General features: G+C 44.1%; 1 protein-coding gene across 32 annotated transcripts in view; it reads left to right on the top strand.

Moving 5' to 3' along the window:
• LOC117147036 (basement membrane-specific heparan sulfate proteoglycan core protein) overlaps positions 1-21,272 on the top strand; it is a 73,187-nt gene that overhangs the window by 5,996 nt on the left and 45,919 nt on the right. For 31 of the 32 annotated variants that reach the window (XM_033313749.1, XM_033313745.1, XM_033313751.1 and 28 more), the window contains exons 3-7: positions 14,473-14,989; positions 15,056-15,233; positions 15,303-15,466; positions 16,408-16,605; positions 17,022-17,243. In XM_033313749.1, the coding sequence (XP_033169640.1) occupies positions 14,473-14,989; positions 15,056-15,233; positions 15,303-15,466; positions 16,408-16,605; positions 17,022-17,243 (1,279 nt within the window). The remainder of the gene's footprint in view (positions 1-14,472; positions 14,990-15,055; positions 15,234-15,302; positions 15,467-16,407; positions 16,606-17,021; positions 17,244-21,272) is intronic. The other variant, XM_033313736.1, reaches the window with a different exon arrangement.

Below are 21,272 nucleotides of genomic sequence, written 5' to 3'. Positions count from 1 at the left end.
GCCAGAGCATTGATTAATCATGCGCAGATAGCAATTAAGTAAAGTACATTACGGTAATTAACAAAATTATAGATTAAAGCATCAGACTAAAAGAGATCGATGGAATATCTACATATGTCGAAGAACATGTTAACAATCTACGAACAATCTTTAGCAAAATAAAAACATTGAAAGATTGCAGATGAATGAAATCGGTTTTATCGATTTTAACGATTTATTTGCCGAATGAGATCGATTAAAGCGTGTTCGCACTTCGACGAGGTGCCAACTAATAATATTTATATATATTTTTCGGCGTGTCAGCTTCTCCATTGATACTCCATCGCGGAACAGAGGCGCGGGGTTTTCAGCTAATTGCCGCCAAAAGCGGCGAACGGAGCAGTCAATTAAAGAAAATGTTACCCACACAAAGTCGGCTGTGTAAGCCCCGAGTATCTGGAAGAAACCCCAGACCGGCCAGATAAGATATGGCGGCTGCATACATATGTATGTATGTGTATGTACATAGGTGGCATAGTTTCCGATGCTCAGTTCCCAGTTCTTGGCAAGTTGATAAGGTGTCAACTGACTGATAGTGGGACCAGGTTAATAAGGGATCGGATCGGACGGGCATATGTATGTATGCGTGTCGCTATATACATACATGTATGTATGTACTGCATGTGTAGTGGCTGTCAAACTGGCGGCACTCGTGCGCTGATGAATCTTAATTTAATGCATATGCCGCTGACATTTGCATGACCAAATTCGTGTGAGATCGTCACTCGATCTGGAAACTGGTTCTGGTTTCTCGCTCGCTCCGGCCGCAGAAGCTGCCACAGTTTATGATTATTTTATTTGTGGCCAGAACTAGTTGCCTTATCATTCATTAGCCATTAGCAAGACCTTTTTTTGGGCTCCAATATCGAGGCATTATGTCTGACTAAGACCACAAATATTCCAAGTTATACAGTTTCGTCTGCCCATCGACCACATATGCGCTTTTTTCTACGATCCAAGCCGATGCGATCCAATGCGATCCGATCCAATTCAGTTTTCCGTGGCCAGCAAAAAGGCGTCCCATGCTTTTTTGGCCAGATCAGCGCTTTCATAACGCAAGTTCATTAGCTTCTGCGAAGCGTGTTGAGTGTCTAGGTAGGTGATCAGCTGATGTAGTTATCATTTCCCAGGCAACACAAATCGTATTTCAGCAATGTGCTGGCCAAAAAGTAGGCGAAAGTTCGTCCGATTTTGGGCAACTGATAACGGGGGATCGCAACTCGAGTTGTTTGTGAATGAATGATATCACAGCTAGAAAAGGCAAAATTTATACACTTTAGATTCAATTACATTTCAGCACATTTTGGTCTGAATGACACATCGCATTTGTGCACCACAAACCCTTTGTTTCGAAACGAAAAACGAGTTCCCCAATCGTTTTTCGCTATTATTGATTTATGCATTAATAATTCAATTAAAAGAAACCGCCTTCGCGCCGCCTCTTTAACAGGTATGTATGCATGTGACGATCTCGACGAATTTGCAAGCCGAAATCTATTTCCATTCGATTCGATTCGATTCGGATCGAGAGATCTTAAAGCGACGAGCCAAACAGACTGCTTGACGCTGGGGAGCCGCCCCTTGAAACCCCTATACATGCGTATACCCCGAATCGATCCAGCGATTTCTGGCGATCTCCAAATGAGACCCATTAGCTGTCAAAAGACAAATATTTGTCGCTGTCGCCGGGCAACAACAACGTTGGCTCTTGACCAAAAGCCAAACTTGATTTATTTCCTGTTTCTGTGTGTGTGTGCGTGTTGCTCTTATTGAAATGAAACGTGCCGCCAAAAGAGCCAAAAAAAAAAAAAACATAGAAATAGACCCAAAGAAAACAAAAAACAAGTATGAACTTCAGACGGCAACGATTTCTATTTTTTTTGGGCTGAAACAGTAAAAAAAGCAACAGCAGCCACTTGACCTTGAAGTTCCAAGCTGACATCCCACAAACATTTGGTCACCAAGATGGGCAGTTCGTCGATAAGTTGGCCAACTGCAAGATTCACTGCTAAATGAACTGTCGACCGATGATGTGAACTAGTAATAGCCTGTAAAAAGTAAGGCTTATAGCGTAAATGCTAATCACCAGTCACTTGCTGACATCTAACCCCCAGTTTACAGTCAATCCCATTTGTTTGAGGCAACTACCTCATTTTCTCAGAAGTGTGCATGAAAAGCACATGTGTATTATGTATTTCGCCATAACTTGTTGCTTTTGAAGACGGGCAAATTGTTTTTCTCTGGGTCATAGAACCTGCCAAATGCCCGATGTTAATGGTCCCAGGATGGCACATTGTGCGAGCGGCCTTCCCAGTGACAGGGCTCTCAATTGTTTGAAAACCCCGCCCGCCACACCTTGGACCCTCTCCACCGGCGACAGTTTGACAGCCATTGATGTGCGAGGAGGACTGAGGCTGTTGTTCAGCACGAGACCCAGTTATGATGGATAGATAGATGTCTTTGGGGGCTATGCCCATGTAGGTGCAGCTTACGCTAATGCAGTTCAAGTGTTGGAATCATAGAAGAAATAACTTTTCTGTTTTGCTGCCGCGGAAAATGTGCAGCAATGCGCGTCGAGTCCGCACACACAGTCACCAGTCACCCCCCCTCGAAGTAGAGTCCCTTCATCTGCCCGCCGAGGGAGAGAGAAGAAATCAACAAGCCGCAAGTCAAGAGGTTGTCCCCTCTCAAGACCCCGCCGCCACACTACTACATACATACATATATCTTCTTGTGTGTGACAATGAGAAGGAGGTCTACAGCCGACAACGAGCACTGCGAGAAACGGGGGGATTCTCCTCGAAGGGTAAATAAAGTGGAAATTCCTTTTAAGTAGAATCAACGGTTTGCCAGAAACGAAGTTGTGAAATACTCCCATGCTAGGTGCCCATATTTTTTGCCAGTGTAAATCTTAGCTGATTTTCAGGCAGTAAAAGTAACAGAGTCCGTAATTACGTTTACTTGTCTGAGGTTGCACTCTTTATTTCGTATTCTTCCCTCTCGCATTGTAATACCCTTAATAAGCAGGATGACGTTGCACTTGATGACAACAACTGCAGCGGCCAGGAGCAAGCGAGACGGCAGAGCGCGGTGCGAGCGGGAGAGCACGAGGCTGCAGGAGGCTGGCTACCTTTGTTGCAGCTGGCGGGCTTTTGTTCTGGGTGCCGCACTTGAGGTCACCACCTCCATCTCTAGTCTCTAGTCCACCCACCTCCACATAATGCCACCCGTTCTCCACTCCCGATATTCTTCCTGGCGTTTTTTGAGGTTAGTTTACGTTGAGTGCTTACGCACTGCGACATTGTGGAGAATCTTTAAAACTCAGCCGGCATGCTAGCCAGGATCTAATTGTTGCGAGTATAGCCGGTTTATCATACATTGTGTACTTGCCACAAGTCATGTTATGCATTAAATAAAAATCACTCTAATCTGATCCACATTAGTGTCATTATGATCTCCCAAGTGCAGAGTGAAGCCTGTGGCTTCGCTGTTTTTTGGGCATCGGGAGCAGGAGCATATAGGCCCATCGGCGGGGATCGGAATGGATCGGGAAACGTGCTTTGCATATTGGCCGCGCCCACTTGGTGCGCCAAACACGTCGCAATCGCTGAGCCCAGACAAAAAGCTAAAAAAATAAGAAACGAATCAAAAATGAACAAAAATGAGGCAAAAAAAAAAAAAAAAGACAACCCGGCAGACAGTCTTCAAACTTAGATTGGAGTGGCCTAAGCCGGATAATTTATGCCGCTTCCAAGACAGTTCCTCTGCTCATTCCGCGACGCCTTTTGCATACGGCAGTGTCTGAAGAAAGAGTATGAAAATGAAAAATATAATCTAAACATAGGTATGAAAAAAATCTTAAAAAAACAGAGCCTGGAGAGCCAGGAGAATTGGTAGAAAAATGCTTGGCCGCAAAAATGTTTTTTTTGGGCCATTTGATTGATTCTTCGCCTCGGTTTTTACGATTAGCCGGTGATGAGGTAATATCTGGGTATGTTGATAAGCCCAATCCGAGGTCGGTATCGTCAGCGGGTAACGATAAGTCCGCCGGCACGATAAGTTAACTGCCGGCTACGTCAATATTTAATTTATAGATATGGCCCCGGCATCGCAGAGGCAGTCATCGTGGTCCAAACTCCTTTAAAGCGATTTTCATTGCACCGAAAAAAATTTGGTTTTTGCATCATTAACAACACTGGCTCGAGCTAGCAAATAGTAGGTGTAAAGAGCATTGAATAGTTGCTAATTTCGTTATATGTACTTGATACAATTCTTCTCCTCTTTCTGAATTTTTCTATTATGCGATTTCAAGTTAGTTGTGCGCCAGGATTCTTGGAAGCTAATTCCAAGTCTCGTTTCTCGCAACCGAGTTAGGTTCCCCAACATTTGAGTCACCATAAATATGCTTACTTGAGCACTTATGGTACACGTGCTGGCGACTCGGCCCATAAGGAAGTTGGTAACACGAAATTGAAATGGAAATATAATAAAGTAAAGAGTGATGTGGCTATTAAACAATCTGCGGACTATGCGTAGTGCCGAACGCCCGCCTCCGTGCCATTCGCACACACTCACACTCGCTCAGGTAATTAAGTTTCAAGTTGAGGCACAAAAAGCATTCAGCTAAAAAAGCTGAAAACCCAAACAAAATAAAGGAAAATCAAGTTGAAAAACCAGCAAAAAGCGACTGAACTGTGAAGCACGCCAGGCGACGCAATTGCAAGGAACACAGAAAGAAAAAAGGTTCAATATGAGCCTAATATTCAGATGCGATCGGATTGCTGTTATACAAAGTTCCCGATGTTCCCGAAATTCACCAAGTCAGTCAGTTTTTTGTTCTGTGCAGTGCAGTCGCCGCCGAGCTGACCTACAACGAGGCGCCTTCGTCACCAACGCCGCCCCTTTGTCGTTCGTCACTCGTCTCTTGGCGTCTGTGCGTGCCTAATGAGTTGCTGTAATGCAAAACCGAAAATTTTCATACGACCGTCTGCCCATTGTGAGTGGCTGTAACATATAGCCTGGCCCATATAGACGGAGCTCGCCGGCCACAGTGGGACCTCGAGTTGGAGGACTGAAACTAAAATGTTAGGATTTCTGCAGCCTGAAAACTATCCCATGCTTGGTTGTTTGAATAACACGGACCACCCTTGCGTATATCTGTTGCACATGTACGAGTCCTCACTGTGGCAAGTGTCTGGCTTAGGTAGCCACGGAGTGTCTAAAACAAATTGCACGCAATTAAACACGCTCCATGCCGACTGAATCTTGCCCCACTCGGCGGTGCAGAATTCGCTGGTGGTTCAGCTTTCGTACGGCTGAAGTGCACGTGAAAAAAATATGTGCATCTATATGCATTTGGCGATGTATTAATTTCGATTTTGAACAGTTTGCCATAGGCCGTTTGGCTTTTTTTATCCGTATACCGTATACAACATCATCATGCCGCGTCACCCGCCGGCGACTCAGCCATTTGCGATTTGCATCGCCCACCAAGATGCTGGGATGGAGTAGGACGAGGAGTAGGTTGGAGGTTAGGATGCAGTTGGAGCTGTATACTCAATTGGGTGGCTCGGCTCAGCCGCTCTCCAAAAAGGCCCCAAAAGTCGCCGTTTGTTCGGCTCTTCGCTTTTTATGACTCTGTAATTTCGATGCTAACATCTTGATGGCCGAACTTTGATTAATGGCCTCTCTGGGGTCTCTGGGATGTCGAGGCCCGATGATAATGATTGCTGCACAGTGCACTTTGCGCCACTGGCAATCTGATTTATGTGGCAAAAAAGTTAGGTTCTGCTCGCCGAGCCTATGACATCATCCGCTCATTTGAATTTTGTTGCTTTTCAGCATTTTTTCTTATTTTTTTTGCACTTACATATGAGTGACTCAATGCGATGCTGAATTGGAATTCGAGGGTATTCTGGTTTTGTATTTCCCAAAAATAAAAAAATTACCTAATAGACCACAATATACCCTAGTGGGTTACACCCGCTTTTCCCCCGAAGCTAGTGACACAGATTCGCGAATCGGTCGCCTGGAGTTTGCATAAATGCATCTCGCCAATCGCAGATGTTTAGATTATTGTTATCGTGAAATGTGGCCAAGTGCAGTTGCAGTCGTGCAGTCAGTCACCTTTTGTGGCTCCAGAGCAGGAGATAAGCTACCGATAATAATGGACGGACACCTCCTTGGGCTGTCTTCGTGATGAATAATAAATTCCCCTATATTCGTATTCTTATCTTCGGTAAATGTTATATGTAGGCTTTTCCTAGGCCATGTTTGCGATGCCGCACAGATATTTGCAACTAAATATTAATAACATTAAATCATTTATTATGTACTTATTATGTTCGCAACTCCCTTTTTTTCGTACTGCAACGTGCAACCTCAAAACACCTGTTGCATCCATCGCTTTTCTATCGACTCTCGCAAATAACTTCAAAATTACCGAAATAAATGTTTACTACCTTATTATACCGATTATAATCACAGTAATCAAGTGGTTAGTAACATTTAAAGGCCATCAAATCGAATGATGATAAATTTCGGGATGCGCTGCAATCTGTGAATTGCGAATGCGGCATCCGTTTTGCAGGGATTCCCCGTTTTTAGTGAGCCATGCTGTTGCTGTGGTTACAAGGTCGCCCCGTCTGGTTTTCCCGCTTTTGCGGCGAGGTCCGTGTGCCAAGGGGTTAAAAGGTCAGATTGCAAATTGCGGTCGGGGGTTGAACGGCGGCTGGCGGAGACGGCAGTCAGTTAAAACTTGCAAAAGTTTAGATAAATTAAAACTGAGTACACACGTGGCCACAGCAATGTTCCTGCCGACACGAAACTTTAACTGATACTCACTGCCTGTCCCGATGTTTTTGTTGTCGGTCAAATGAAATTGTAGCAGAAGCACTGCAACAACACGCCAAGAGGAAGCCAGAGTATTTTACCCGGGCAACAAATTCGGGCTGGCAATGGGAATGGGAGTGGGCCTGCAGATGGGCATGCTGCTCCAGATGGAGATGGAGATGGAGATGGTGATGTGTATGGCAGCTAGTCTCTGAACTTGCCTCTTCTAATTGAGCTCGGGTTTCAGTCGACAAGCGCCGTGCTTTTGCCGCACAGAAGCTCGAGCTGTGGCCAAAAAAGGGTTAAGCAGGGCGGCAATACTTGGCTTAGGCCTCATTAACCTGCTAGAGATCTCCACGGCACTGGGCGAAAAAAAGTGGCGAAAAATGTAGGAAAACTGTCCCAAAAGAGCAGTGAAAGTGAAAGTGTGTTTCCTTTAGCTCATCGATTGCTTTTTGTCAGTGTGTCGCTGCAAAGTTGATTGGCATTAATTAATATTCATTCAATAATCGCAATCAGCAATCAGAGGTTGTGCGCCTTTTACTACTGCTTGTTTGTGGCATCGCCGTATCGCAGTATCGCTGTAGCCAAGTGCTTGTTATCAGCCAACGGTCGCCTATAAATAAGGCGAAGCCAAAATGTGTGTAATAAAACGCACCGAGCAGTCCAGCAGCAACAACAACAACAATGGCAACAATAGCAACAAATGGATTCAGCAGCCTGAGTTGAAAAGCTGAAGAACAAATTGCGTAAATGCTTTTTATAGAAGTTCAAGTCATTGAAATCGGAATTCACTTCCTCAAAACGAGTGCGACCGATCCGAATGGAGGGATCTGGATCCACGCACTTTCGTGAGAATGTACATATGGACGATATGTACGAATCGCCTTTGGCTTTCATAATCAGCTACAAAAGCAAGAAAAGAGTATCAAGCAAAAAGAATTCACACACACGCACACGCAGGCGGAGAATTGAGGCCATTGGGACTTTAAACTTAAACGATAAGCGTGAGAAGGGGAACGAAGTTTTTCGGCGAGTGTAGCAATAAAGCAATTCCAATTCCGATTCCAGTTCCCATTTCATTTGATTTGAATAAATAAACGACAATCGAAAGGCGACCCAACAAACGATCTGACAAACTATTTGGAACTCTTTCCATTTCATCATCTGAAAATAGATGAAGAACATGTGTAAGCAAATTGAAGACACAATATGTGGATGTACATATGCATGTATGTATGTATGTATGTATGTAGAAGCAATTCCCATTGGGCTGTCAAATGAAATAGATTTAATGAAATGAGAATGTGGCATGTCTTCAGCCGAACAGATCACTATAAAAATGTGATGGATCAGAGTGCCGCACACACGTGGTGCCATAAAATGCGATACCCAAAGAAGCACAAGGGGTTATTACTCAGTTTCAGATTATTACAAAATATGCGCGAATGGCAAAACAAGAGGCCATAAAACATTGAAATACGAAATAAGAACGAATCGTTTGGTAAGGAGTCACGAAAGTGCCGCGAACATGGGTCATAAAAGTTAGCAACAATCGTAACAGCCAACAACAAATGCGCACTAAACAAATGCCCCAAGTTACGCGGTCCGTGAGAGCTGAAATGGAAATCTGTGGAGAATAAAAGTCAGAATCCGAAGCAACAAAACTATGGATAGTATTATTCAAAATCATTGGATCAATTAATGCGTGCAATATGGGCCAGACATCGTTTGCATTTCGGGCCACTTTATTACGCTTTTGCCCACAAATTCGTAACCTAATTAAACTTACATTAATTACGCGCAGGTGGGCAAGTAATGCAAATTGATGGACTGCTACCACCGCCGCTCCCCCTTTCAACTGGTTTTGCTTCGGTTTTTGTTCTTCTTGTGGCCACTAATGCAGACAAATGACAGCCAAAGGCACCTGAAAGTGGCAGGATGAGGACGTCCGCAGGAGGCATCCGCATCATTGTCACGTAGCTTCTAAGTGCCGCAAATTACGCACGCAAATTGGCTTTGTTGTGTCGGCAGTTGGGTGGTGGGTGGTGGTCTCTGTGGGTGGTGGGTGGTGGGTGGTGGGTGGTCTGTCTCTTTGGGTGGTTGCGATCCGCTGCAGCATCGATAGTTTCCCTGCAATCGTTTCAATCAACTGGGAGAAATAATGAGTGCAAAGTATGGGAAAGCAAATACTCGAAAGTGCTGGGCTAAATCATTTCTCTGCGTGTATGCAGCCCTGAGGAAAGCACAAAATTCGCCCATTAAACGGGGCTTAGGACCAGCAGCAACAAAGTAAGTGCACTTCCTGAGCGACATATATATATATATATCGTCAGTCAGTGGGACGGGGCGGGGGGAGTGGCTCAAGCTGGCTGACAACTTAATATGAGGCACGAACCAAGTCAACCAAGCCGGCCAAGAAGCCTCAAGTCGCAAGCCTGATGTCAAAAAAGAAAAAAAAAATAAAGAAAAAAAAAAAACTGGGGGAATGATAGTGGTGCGGTGGGTGGAGGGGGGTGAGAAGCTGGCGAAATGCTGCCGACAACTTAAAGGCGTTAATGGTCGTTTGTTTTATGAGAAATTGCCAAAACGTGAGCGGCATCCAGATTCTTTCGGCCCTTTCCGGCGATGAGGATGTGGGAGGAGGAGGAGGAGAAGGAGGAGGAATCACACAGAGACATCAAAGCGCCCAGGATCAACAGTCGCCAAGCGTGCTCCTCCATGTTCTTTATACTCTGTACTTCTCTGTATCTTTCCGCTGCCTTTTCCCTCACTTTTTGGCCGAGCGACGTGACAACCTTGGAGTGGCTTCAACATTTAAATGAGTTTGTGCAGCATAATAAAATGGAAAACAAAACATAAATATTAGCGTCAACAACATTGTCTCGCGCTGCGCTGAACTTTAGCCCGTTTCTTGCCACCGCACAAAGGCCACAGCAAATCAAAGCTCGAGCAGGTGTCAGTGCTGCAGAGATACCCTGTAATGGGTATGCTGCGAACTGAAATAGGGGATCTCCTTACATTGAAATAGCACCTGAATAGCACTCACATGTTTTCAGAACATACACACACCCATTGTTTTGCGAAATCTAATTTCCTCCCCATTGCAAGTGCATTCCACATGAATCTCTGGATGAGCAGGTGGTTGGTTCATGGGTTCAGTCCGAGATCTTTGCGCCCAGAGTAGATAATAACAATAGGAATAGAAACAACAGGTCAGTTCCTAGTGGCAATCAGCGCGGCAGCTGAATTGAATTATTTGTTTATGTCAGCGAAATGAAAGGCTTCCATGGGAGAATTAGCTGAAAGAGCAAGTCAGTGGGGCCAGGAATTCCGCACAGCGCCCCTCCGTTCCCCCTCCCCCTCAATCGACTAATCCCCACAGCGAAAGGTTAAAGGTTAAATGGTGCAGTGGGAAACGTAGTTGGAACTGATTGGATTTTCATACTTTTCCCATTAATATGGAACCTGTGTGAGCAATATCCAGGGCAAATGGACAAATGGGTAAATCAGAGGAAGACGATGACGATCATCCATCGGCCGAGTTCCATTGACGCCCACGGAGAACGTTATGGATATGGGGTAAAACTAATTAAATCAAAGCAATTGTTGGAACGTACAGTTTAATTAAGCACATCATGAGACACAAGAGCGCAGCGCTAAATATTTCCTGCTGAGCGGGCACTCGGGATCGGAATCGGAATCTTCAGCTGCACATAAATGTGGGTACCCAGGTCCACAAGTCCCCAAGTCCCCAAGTCGCCAAGTCCCGGGCAACCAGGTCGGTCGCTCCCAGCGGAATCGAAATCTCTGGCTCGCAATCTTGCAATGATGATTGACGGCGCAATCTTCTCTAGGCGGAGGATTACGGCGTCAATTGCTTTGCACTTGCTCCACATACCTAGATTCTTCGGCTTGATGTCACTCGCTGCACTTTCCACATCCACATCCACCGCCATCACCTCCACCACCGCCGCAACCACACGGCGTATGCGCAATTTTCTGGTTACTTCTTGGAGGGAGGAACAGGAATTCGTCTGTCTGCGTTCGCCGGGCAATTACCTTGACGCTAGTTTTTAATCAAATTTTCACATGTTTCCACCCCCCAAATTTCCTGCCCCAACTTTTCCTCCTCCACCTCCTGCAGTTCCAGTTCCAGTACCATTTCCATTGCCCCTGCTTTTCCCTTTTCGATTTCCCGCCTTCCACTTCGCCCCGCATTTCTGGGATAATTGTGGGCAAAAGACAAAGTTGGCTTCTGGCACACATGTGCTCCTAGCAGAGTCAGTGTCTCCGTCTGTCCAATTCGTGATACTCTTCGCGGCGGAATCATGCTTACTATTGGTAAAATAGTAATATTGCTAAATATAAAAATATTTCAGTTCTTTTGAAATTAAGTTTTCAAAGTCTTGGATCTTGATACTTTCAAAATGAATTGGAACATATATATATATATATAGAGAGGAACTCAAAGGAGGATGACCTGCATCCTATATCCATCCTGTTTGCTTTTCATTTTCGTGGCGTCTATTGCGAACGGCTAGCTGAGCCACGCCCTCAGGACAACCGCCCATCGTCTGGCGTGCCTTTTGGCCACAAAATGTGCGCAGTCAGTCAGTCAGTCAGTCAGTCAATAACTTTTTCTTTCGGCTTTTGCCGTCCGGCGGCGGAGGGAATATTTCTCGATGTGTTTGCGATCGATTTAACGAGAATTGCCAGGCCGGTTGTCTGCTGCGATTTTTGAACATGATGAAAATAAATTGCCAGCACACATATGTGCGCCAAATTTATGACTGGCCAAAAAGGGGGAGTGGCCATAGACTCGATGTGTAATTTGTCTTGCAGGAAATGAGGCCCGGCAGGCAAAAGTGCAGAAAAGCCAAAAAGGTTAAAAATGCCCTGTCCATTTGGGGGTTCAATGCACGCACACTGATTTCATGACGGGTGTGTTGTGGGTGGTGGTGGGTGGAGTGGTTGGTGGATGGTGCAATTCGCGACCTTCCGCCCCAAACTGACCCACTTGGTGGCTGGCCACAAACACACTCGCGAGCAACAAGTTGAGACAATTGGCATTCTGTCTGCTTATTTTGCTCCTCTGCCTTTCTTCTTCCCCCCGCCACTTTTCACTTGCATAAATCTAGATGCAGTTGCAGATGCAGATGCATTTCGCAGAAATGGGTTCAAGGACACTGCGTTGTCATCTAATTGGGCGGGCACATAAATAACATTTCTCATTGTTTCCACGCCAGCGTATTTATTTATTTTCGCCGTTCGCACGTTGCGTATGCGTAATAATTCATTTCGACACTCATTTGGGATTGCATATGGCATTTGCACAGTGGCGGCCGCAAAAGATGCAATGGCTATGCGGATGCATTTGTTGCTACATTCCTAGATTAAATAATACAAAATAAAGGAAGCTATGCGAAGTGTTTACTTATCAAATATGAATATCTATGCAGATTACAGCCCACTGTGGAATGAATATAAACGAAGCAAGGCATTGCATTCGGAGTTCACTGTACAGTTTGGCAGCCACTGTAGTGATCAGGCCATGCTGGTTTTTGCATTAGCGAACAGCTCGAGTAATCACAATAAACGCCAGGAATCTGTGTCAAGCATGCGGACTGGCCGTCTAAAATGGGGGCTATAAACGGGCAGCAGATGCCACCTCATCCCATCCCATCTTCGGGGGGCAGCAATCGGCTGTTGATCGGGCTGAGATTTAAAGGGCCAATTAAAAGTCGAAGCTAATCATTCAAGTTAATAATTTATGTACCCGCAAATCGATTGGCGGCCGTCTGTATCGTGATGTCGATAGCTTAGACCTGATTTCAGTAGCATTATTATGTGTAACACACACCAAACAAGCGCAAACTTGCCGGGAAACATGGCCAACTCCAAAGTCGTGGCACGTGACTATGCAGCTTCAGAAGGCAGCCCAGCCCAGTTTGGCCAAAAACCACACGGAGCAACCCAGTTTCCACCCCGTGGCCACCCAGACATCCGAAAAAAACACCAGACACAGCGCAGACAACACTTAAAACTCAAAACAACAATGAAACCCAAACAATCCGGCGAAATTTGTCATTGAAGTTGGTTCAACTTTGGTTTTAAGCAAGTGCCGCTTAGTAGTATTTTGTATGTAAAAGGAAGTTGATGAAGTTGCCATCAAAATGTACATTTTCAGTGTGTGAAAATATGATATATCTGAATACGAATCTGAATATTTGAATTATGGTGTGCGTTGGCAATTTAAAATGAAAGTATTCCCATACTTCCATATGCTTCCACCTTTTTTCCCACCTATAAATGCTATCTGCCATTCCTATGTCTTTCCATTATCTTTTTAGTTTATCGAAGCATTTCGATAAGAGGATAGAAGGTGCTCGGGCCATGCACATTTGGCCCACATACCATTTATCACACTGCGAAAAATCACGACTAAGTCAGTCGGCGGCTCTTCGCGCCACTAAAGTTCCACTAGAATCGGTTTTCAGTTAAACATTTTGAAAAGTAATACACTGAATTTGAACTAAAGAAACAAAAATAGTTAGTATTAACTAACTAACTAACGAAGAGCTGAGCAAAAGAAAAGTTTTCCTGTTGCAAGGAAAAGCATCGAACATCGATTTCGTGGCCAGATATGATCTTCTCTCTTGAGGGGATCAGGGGCGTGGGTCCCTCGAAATGGGGCGGTGGCCTGGTAATAAGGGGCGGGGCTGTATTGTGTGCGTGTGGCACATGTTGAACATGCGGGGCAAGTGCTTTTTATCAGCACAGGCAACAATAAATATGACGTAGCACGCGTTTTCCTGACACTTCCACTCAACAGAAGAATTGCTGGTGGGGGGAGTAAGACATACGAGTTTGGGTGGAGGCAGACCGAAAATAGAGCCAGCACCGATTACCGAAAAGAAATGAAGAGGAATTGACACTTGAAATCAATGCTCAATTAAAAAGTCGACCGAAATACAGAGGTGGTCAAAAGTATTTACACAACGAGCTTTTTTTTCAATTGTCAACTAATTGAAAAAAAAGCTCGTTGTGTAAATACTTTTGACCACCTCTGTAGATCGGAAGTGGGTAAAAAAACAGGGGGGAGGTACTGAGTTGCTTTTAAAAAGGGTTTGTAAAAGGAAAAACAAAATATGGAAAGGGCTCCGGCAAGCTGAAAGTCTTAAGCTTTATAATACGTTCACGCTGAAATCTAAGTGCTGAAAACAAATTTTTTAAGCTCAAAAAACTTAGATAAAATAATTACTAGTGATAAAATAACATTTTCCAAGCCCACATGTATGTTAGGGCTAACAGTACTGTTATGTTTTGTAACTGTGGTGAAACCTTAGCCGATACACAATTCCTCTCAAACTTTAGCAGCCACTTTCATTGCTTAGCATGGAGAACAACCCGACGAGAAAGTTTCTTTGCAATATCTGGAAAATAATTAAGGAAAGCTGCAGGCTGCATTTAAAAATAAGCTTGTGCAGTGATAATATTTAAATGTTTTATTTATGTAATTGGACTTGTTGCCTTCTTATATTGAACTTAACAATTCTTATGCTCTACTAATATGATTTAATCTCGTATCTCCCATTTTAGCAAATCTCAAATCTTGACGATGACCAAGATTTTATGCTGGCGGATGATGTGTCGCTGCAGGGCATCAACGATTCCGAGTGGCAGCCCACGGGTGATGACATTGACGACGGCCTTCTGGACGACGTCGATGAGACACTGCAGCCCATGGAGACCAAGTCCGAGGAGGAGGACTTGCCCACTGGCAACTGGTTCAGCCAGAGTGTCCACCGCGTTCGCCGTTCCATAAACCGTCTATTTGGTGCCGATGACAATCAGGAGCGGGAACGACGACGACAGCGTGAGCGGTCGCAAAGGACTCGCGATGCGATTAACCGGCAAAAAGAACTGCGCCGCAGACAAAAGGAGAACCAGAACCACTTGAAGCAAATGCGAATTGAGCGACAGCTGGAGAAGCAACGCCTGGCCAAACGGGCCAATCATGTTGTCTTCAACCGCGCCACCGATCCTCGCAAGCGGGCATCGGACCTTTACGACGAGAACGAGGCATCCGGCTACCACGAGGAGGACACCACTCTCTGTAAGCATTGCAATGCATAGAGTTCAAACGCGATAATGAAAACTGTGTTTATCCTCTTCCGACTAGATCGTACCTACTTCGTCGTCAACGAACCTTATACCAACGAATACAGAGATCGGGAAAGCGAACAGTTCCAGAACCTGCAAAAATTCCTGGACAATGATCTGCGCAACTTCTTTCACAGCAACTACGAAGGTAACGATGACGAGGAGCAGGAAATTCGCAGCACCCTGGAGCGCGTTGAGTGAGTCCCAAGCACATGTCCTCGAAGCTCGTTCGATTGCTAATGCTGTTCAAATCGATTACCTTTCAGACCCACTAATGACAACTTCAAAGTTCGCGTGCAACTCAGAATAGAGCTGCCCAATTCGGTCAACGACTTCGGCAGCAAGTTGCAGGAGCAACTGAATGTCTATAATCGAATCGATCAATTGGGCGCCGCCACCGATGGCATCTTTTCCTTCACTGAATCTAATGGTAAGTGCCTATGAATCCATGGCTTTATTTTTCTGCGACTTTCTACGTAGCTTTGGTGTAAGACGCAGCTTTTAGCAACCTTAACTTTCCAATTCCCGAGTAGCGGATGCAAACTGGTGAAGCCCACTTTGGGTGCAACAAGAATTATTTTTGTATTATATTTCGATTTTATTTCGGGGTATAACCGTACTGCTGAGCATAATTCTTCTATTCGTTTGCATCCCACTCCCTTAATACAAATCACCATACCCAAATTCTTTCTCTACTCGAAAACCCTTGAAAATCAACCAATGTTCAAACCCAAAAGGGACAGAAGAACCACTTCAACATTTTAATGTGGGATCTGCGGAATATCCTACGATTTACTTCAAAGGGCCAGCTACAGGACACGAAGATTTTGAAAGAAAGCCAACCACCGAAGCCCAAGGTTTGTGCACCCACCGACGGATACCGATAAACCGAAAGTTACGAGATTGCCCCATGTGTGATTAACCCGGCAAAGCTCGCAGCGCGAAAATAAATTTAATATTGCTAACACGAGTGTGGGTCTGCTCTGGTTTTTTGTTCAAAGTATTTCCTGGAATTAGTTTACATGCCTGAAGAACTCGAATTTTGGTTCTCATCTGCGGTTATATGTGGAGAAAATTTGCCGAAAATTTTAATCATTTCGTTAATAAGAGTTGAGTTTAAAGTTACATCCGGAGTGGACCTCTATGTAATTGTGCTTTGGATGGTGCCCTGTTTGTGTTTGCGTGACCTTGTGACCTCTTGACCTCCGTGAACGTCCCTCATCATCAATAGTTGTGTCGCTTCATGCCATCCGCTCCATCCGCTCTATTTCCATTTCTGTGATCTCTGTCCGAAATCCTGTATTTATGTCTTGGGAAACACCCTCCCAGAACTTGAATGTCCCATAGCTAATCCACTTTGTGACCTCACAGATATCGAGGATGAGCCAATCGATGTTGCATTGACCACGGAAGAGGTTGAGGGCTCTGGTAGCGATGACTCCAGCTGTCGTGGAGACGCCACCTACACCTGTATGCGGAGCGGAAAAATCATTTGCGATGAAATGCGATGCGATAGAGAGATCCAATGTCCCGATGGCGAGGACGAAGAGTTCTGCACCTATCCAAATGGTAAATGTCGCGGGAGCTTAATAACAGATCATAACGAAAGATCTTCGACTCATCATCGATCGTTTGGCATTGTCCGATCCCCACATCTCCATACTAAAAACAATTCCAAAGGGGGCTCATCAAATAGTTTAATGTTTCTTCTAATTCTTTACGACTTTAAGTCAATAGAGCTGCAAATCAGTGGATACATTTCTTCTAAATATATTGGAAAACTCTTGGTTGAGGGATACCTGATTTTGTGTATATATATAAGCTATGTAGATTCAAGTCGTTCACGCTTTGCAGCTCTATATATGACAACTTTTCACTCTAGAACTTAGTATTCGTTCATTTACATTTGATTTGGCTTCTTATATTGTTTTCATTCAATTTTGATTTTATTTCGCATCTCATTTTAATTTCTTGTCGCGCCTCAGTTTGCACTGAAGATCAGTTCAAGTGCGACGATAAGTGCCTGGAGCTCAGAAGACGTTGCGACGGAACAATCGATTGTCTGGATCAGACCGACGAGGCTGGCTGCATTAATGAGCAGCCTGTACCGGAGCCTGAACCTGAACCAGAGCCTGAACCTGAACCAGAGCCCGAACCCGAACCTGAACCAGAACCAGAACCTGAACCCCAAGTCCCGGAAGCCAATGGTAAGTTCTATTGATTATTTTGCGTCATTTTGTTTGATTATTTTCTTGTATGTGCTATTATTTTGTAACTTTGGGTTCGTTCTGAAAGCGGTCAGATCCCACAGTTTCTTTTTTTTTTGATAGTTTGCTGCGGGGACATGGGAACTCTTTGATTTGGGATCTCTGTTCGTTCGCATTCGCCTAATTTGGGTGATCGCATGATCTCATTGCCTTAATGTCTGCGTTCGGCGCTCGTTCAGTAGAACTATGCTCTTTGTAATGGCCAAATAAATTCCGCATATTAATTGGCCCGATAATCAAATATTTCCACCGAGTGCCACTCATGCCGGCCAGTTCATTTCGTTCTTTGTAATATCTTTCGTATTTTATTTATGGACTTTTGCTCATTGTTGTGTTCTTTCAACTTGAATAAAGTTCCTTTCGCGGGCAGGCAATTGGGTTAAATATTTGATTTTCTAATGGATTTCCAATGCATTGGAATTTTTTGGTCGCCATTAGACGGCACGTAATCGAATACGCGCTCCAATCCGGTTAATGTACATTTCTGGGATTTGGGCCAAAAGAAAAATTTGGATAATTTACAATAATGCGAAACTATTCCTGCACTTCAATGGACCTTTTCTCAGTTCTGAGTTGTGCATATGAGTTAGTCAACTCAGCGATAAGTTAAGCATTCTATGTTGAACTTCTAGAAACCTCGCTGCTACTTGAAATGTTGACCCTGAACACTTTGTATCCGCTTACCAACACCATTCCGCCTCCTTGGCCCTCCAAGCAACCTCATGCTGTGCACATTGCAGCGAAAACCGAAAAACATAAATGTAAATAGCAGCGGAGACAAAAAGGCGAAACAAGCGTTCTACCAAAAAGTGAAATTACAAACCAACTTCTAACCTCCCAACCCAACCCAACGAGCCAGCGCGAACCGCAATTGTAGCAAGCCAAAAAACCAGATTACAATATCCATGAAATATGCCACAAAAGTCGGGAGAAAAAATATGTTATATAGATGGTGATTTGAGGTCTGACAGGCAGTGTGTGTCCGTAGAGAGTGTGTGTGTTGTGTGTGTGCGTGTGTATGTTTTTTATGTTCTCTATATATTTCCATTTTGGGTGGGGGCTGCACTGTGTTGTCGACAGCTAACAGCAAAAACAATTTGCAACAGATTAAAATTACCCCTAAGCGTATTATAAACTTAAATAATCCTCTCGCACTGCAAGAACAACAAGAACCACCCCCAAGTCCAGAGAACCGAGTCCTGACTCCTTATAGCCAGCGAGCAGATTCCCAGCTCGCTTTTACTACTTTTGGGGGCGTGTTAAGTGCTGTCAACGAGATTAAATGCAATGTCGGAGGTCGCCACCCACCAAAAACCAAACACCAAATGGCACACACGCACCGAAAAAAAAAAGCCCCGAAAAAAGTTGTGTCCTTGGAAATTTAATGAATTTCCAACACTCCACTTCGCGGCATTCGAAGGGGAAGAGCAGCTGGGGGAAAAGGGTGGGAAATGGGAGATACCCTGGAATTAGTTGGGATAGTGTTTAGATGGAATCAAGAAATTTATCAAAACGAATTGAATAATTTTACTAATAGGACACATAGATGAACATGTGATAAATGCTCGATTCCCGCTGCTTGACCTTAAATTGACCTTAAATTGGGCTCATTTGGGTTAATGAAGGCAATATTCGTGGATTCCAATGCAGAAATAACATATGTACGTATATTTCCACACTCTTCGCATCTGAGTGATGTTCTTGTTTGCCATTACACTCGTTGTCGCTGTTCTGAAATCCTAGACTTTCGTGGATTTTGGGTTGGTTTCGAAAGTGCGTCAATGGAAGCTGTGCACAGCTTGCACTTGAAGCTCGAATTGTGTTTGGTGTGCCTCCGCTTTTATGATTGTGCAACGTACATACATATGTGCATAGTTGGGAAATGTAATTACCGCCCTTCGTCCTCGGCTCCCTAGAAAATTTTGTAATTTGGTATTCAAAGTTGGATTTATGAAGCACATATTTTTTGTGCGCTTTTGCGGCTGCATTGGCTTTTTTGTTGATTAAATTTGGCAAAGACAACTTGCACTTTTCCCGCTCGTTTTTTTTTTATTATTTTTTTTATTTTGCGCGCGAGTCAATTAGCGGCTTCAGTTGCCTGAACTGTGTTAAATGGCTGCAGATTTCAATGTGCTCACCCAGCCACCAGCAACTAGCAAGCACACACGTATGTAGTAGCTAGTAGCTAGTAGCGAACACAAAAATCAGCGCAAAACAATGCACAATGCTCAAATGGACAAGGAAAGTGGGCAACATCTAGGTGGCCACACATATGCAAATTGAATTTGCCAGCCAACGCTTTTCTTTTCTCGCCGAGCGCCAAAAAGGGCGAAAATTAAGCCAAGAAAGAAGTACACAAGCCAGCAAATGGCAAAAACAAAGGGGGCAGACAAAATATAGAATGGTAAGTATGGGCAAATAGAAAGCGCACACACAGATACCCTGCAAAATAATTTGAATTGCGAACATCTTATGGTAACAAGTATCAGCAGCTATCAAATACGCTACTTAATTAGTTAAATGTGTATGTTTTGTATGCTTTCAATATAATAATAAATAATTTGGGGAGCAAGGGCTACTGTAGTTTGCAACTACCCTTCGAATCAAAGACCTGCGGAAAATCTGCTGAAATCATAAAAAAACATAACAGCAAACAATGCCACTCCCCCTGCCACGACCCCGCCCCCCGGGGAGTTGTGCATGTCTGATGAGCTTTGCCCGAATGTGTGCCCTTGGTGGCGTTTACACGTCCGCTGCTTGCAACAACTTGAATTCCTTTTCTGTTATTTTCGAAAATCTACTTTGGTTCACATTGTTGAACGGAAAAAGTTCCACGTGCAAACATATTTATTTGAGTTACGCCATCGAAACATTTTATTCGAGTTCACGGCATGCGCATAAACGTTGATTGTGTTGCAAGGGAAAAGTGAAAAGCTTGTTGCGCCGATGCTGCTTCCTTTAGCACTGCTTCCTGGCTTCTATGCATAACGTAGAGCGTCAGCAATGAAAGTAACTAATATTTAGTGAACCAAATGTGTGAAAATTGGCTCCAAATGTATAAAATTCGATTTAATTTAAACCTTTGGCGCAAGCGCAGCATTTTCAAGATTTGCCCGTCGGCAGCAACATGTTGCGGCCAGAAGCAGGCGAACCTTCGGCAGCATGTTGCTTTCACCTGGTTGGCTGCTTGGCAAATGCTCGGGTTCCGTTCCGTTCGGGTTTTATACGTGTGGTGCGCCCGGTGTCGTCATCTTCGGCCTTCGGCTTTTGTATTCGTGTTCGCTGTTTTGCCATCAACATTTAAGGCCGCAGCAATGTTGCCAATAGTGCACATTTTCCCACAGAATTAGTTATTTATTCGAAAGGCAACCGAATAAGAAGTAAAGTGTATAACGGACTTTGTAACATATCTAATTGTTAGAAAAATAATTAATGCAATTTAATTCATAATTGAGTTATGTACGTGCTTTTTCCTCTTCAGCTAAATAGTATTCAATATCATCTTTCCAAACATCCCTTGGCCATCATCTTCCGAGAGTTGTTGTCATTTTCATTGAGATGCTTGGCAACACGGGCAACATTGTCGGCGCAGCTCGGCAACATTCCGCTACGCCTGCTCAACGAACGCTTGCGAGGCTTTTGCATTTTCAGTTCAGTTCAACGTGAAGCGTTTGCGTGTGCGTTACGTTGGCGCGACTTTGGCTCCAGCTCAACAGTATCAACAAAACACATCCTTTCCTCTCGATTCGATTCGATTCTTCAAGAAGTCGTTGTTCGAGAAACGTGTAATACCCATTTTTTTTGTAACTATTTTTTTTTATCAATTGTGTTGAAAGAACCAAAACAAAAAAAAACAGCCTTTGGTGTGCGAAATCCTCTCAAAATTCTGTTCGGTGCGTGTGATCTCAGCTCAGTGCGAAACTATAACTTTCCCGTGAATATTCATTGATTAGCAGATCGTTTTCATTT

The sequence above is a fragment of the Drosophila mauritiana genome, chromosome X (genome assembly GCF_004382145.1).
Source record: "Drosophila mauritiana strain mau12 chromosome X, ASM438214v1, whole genome shotgun sequence".
NCBI classification, from domain to species: domain Eukaryota; kingdom Metazoa; phylum Arthropoda; class Insecta; order Diptera; family Drosophilidae; genus Drosophila; species Drosophila mauritiana.
Note: the sequence above shows the minus strand (reverse complement) of the source record. Positions and strands in the feature narration are given on the sequence as shown.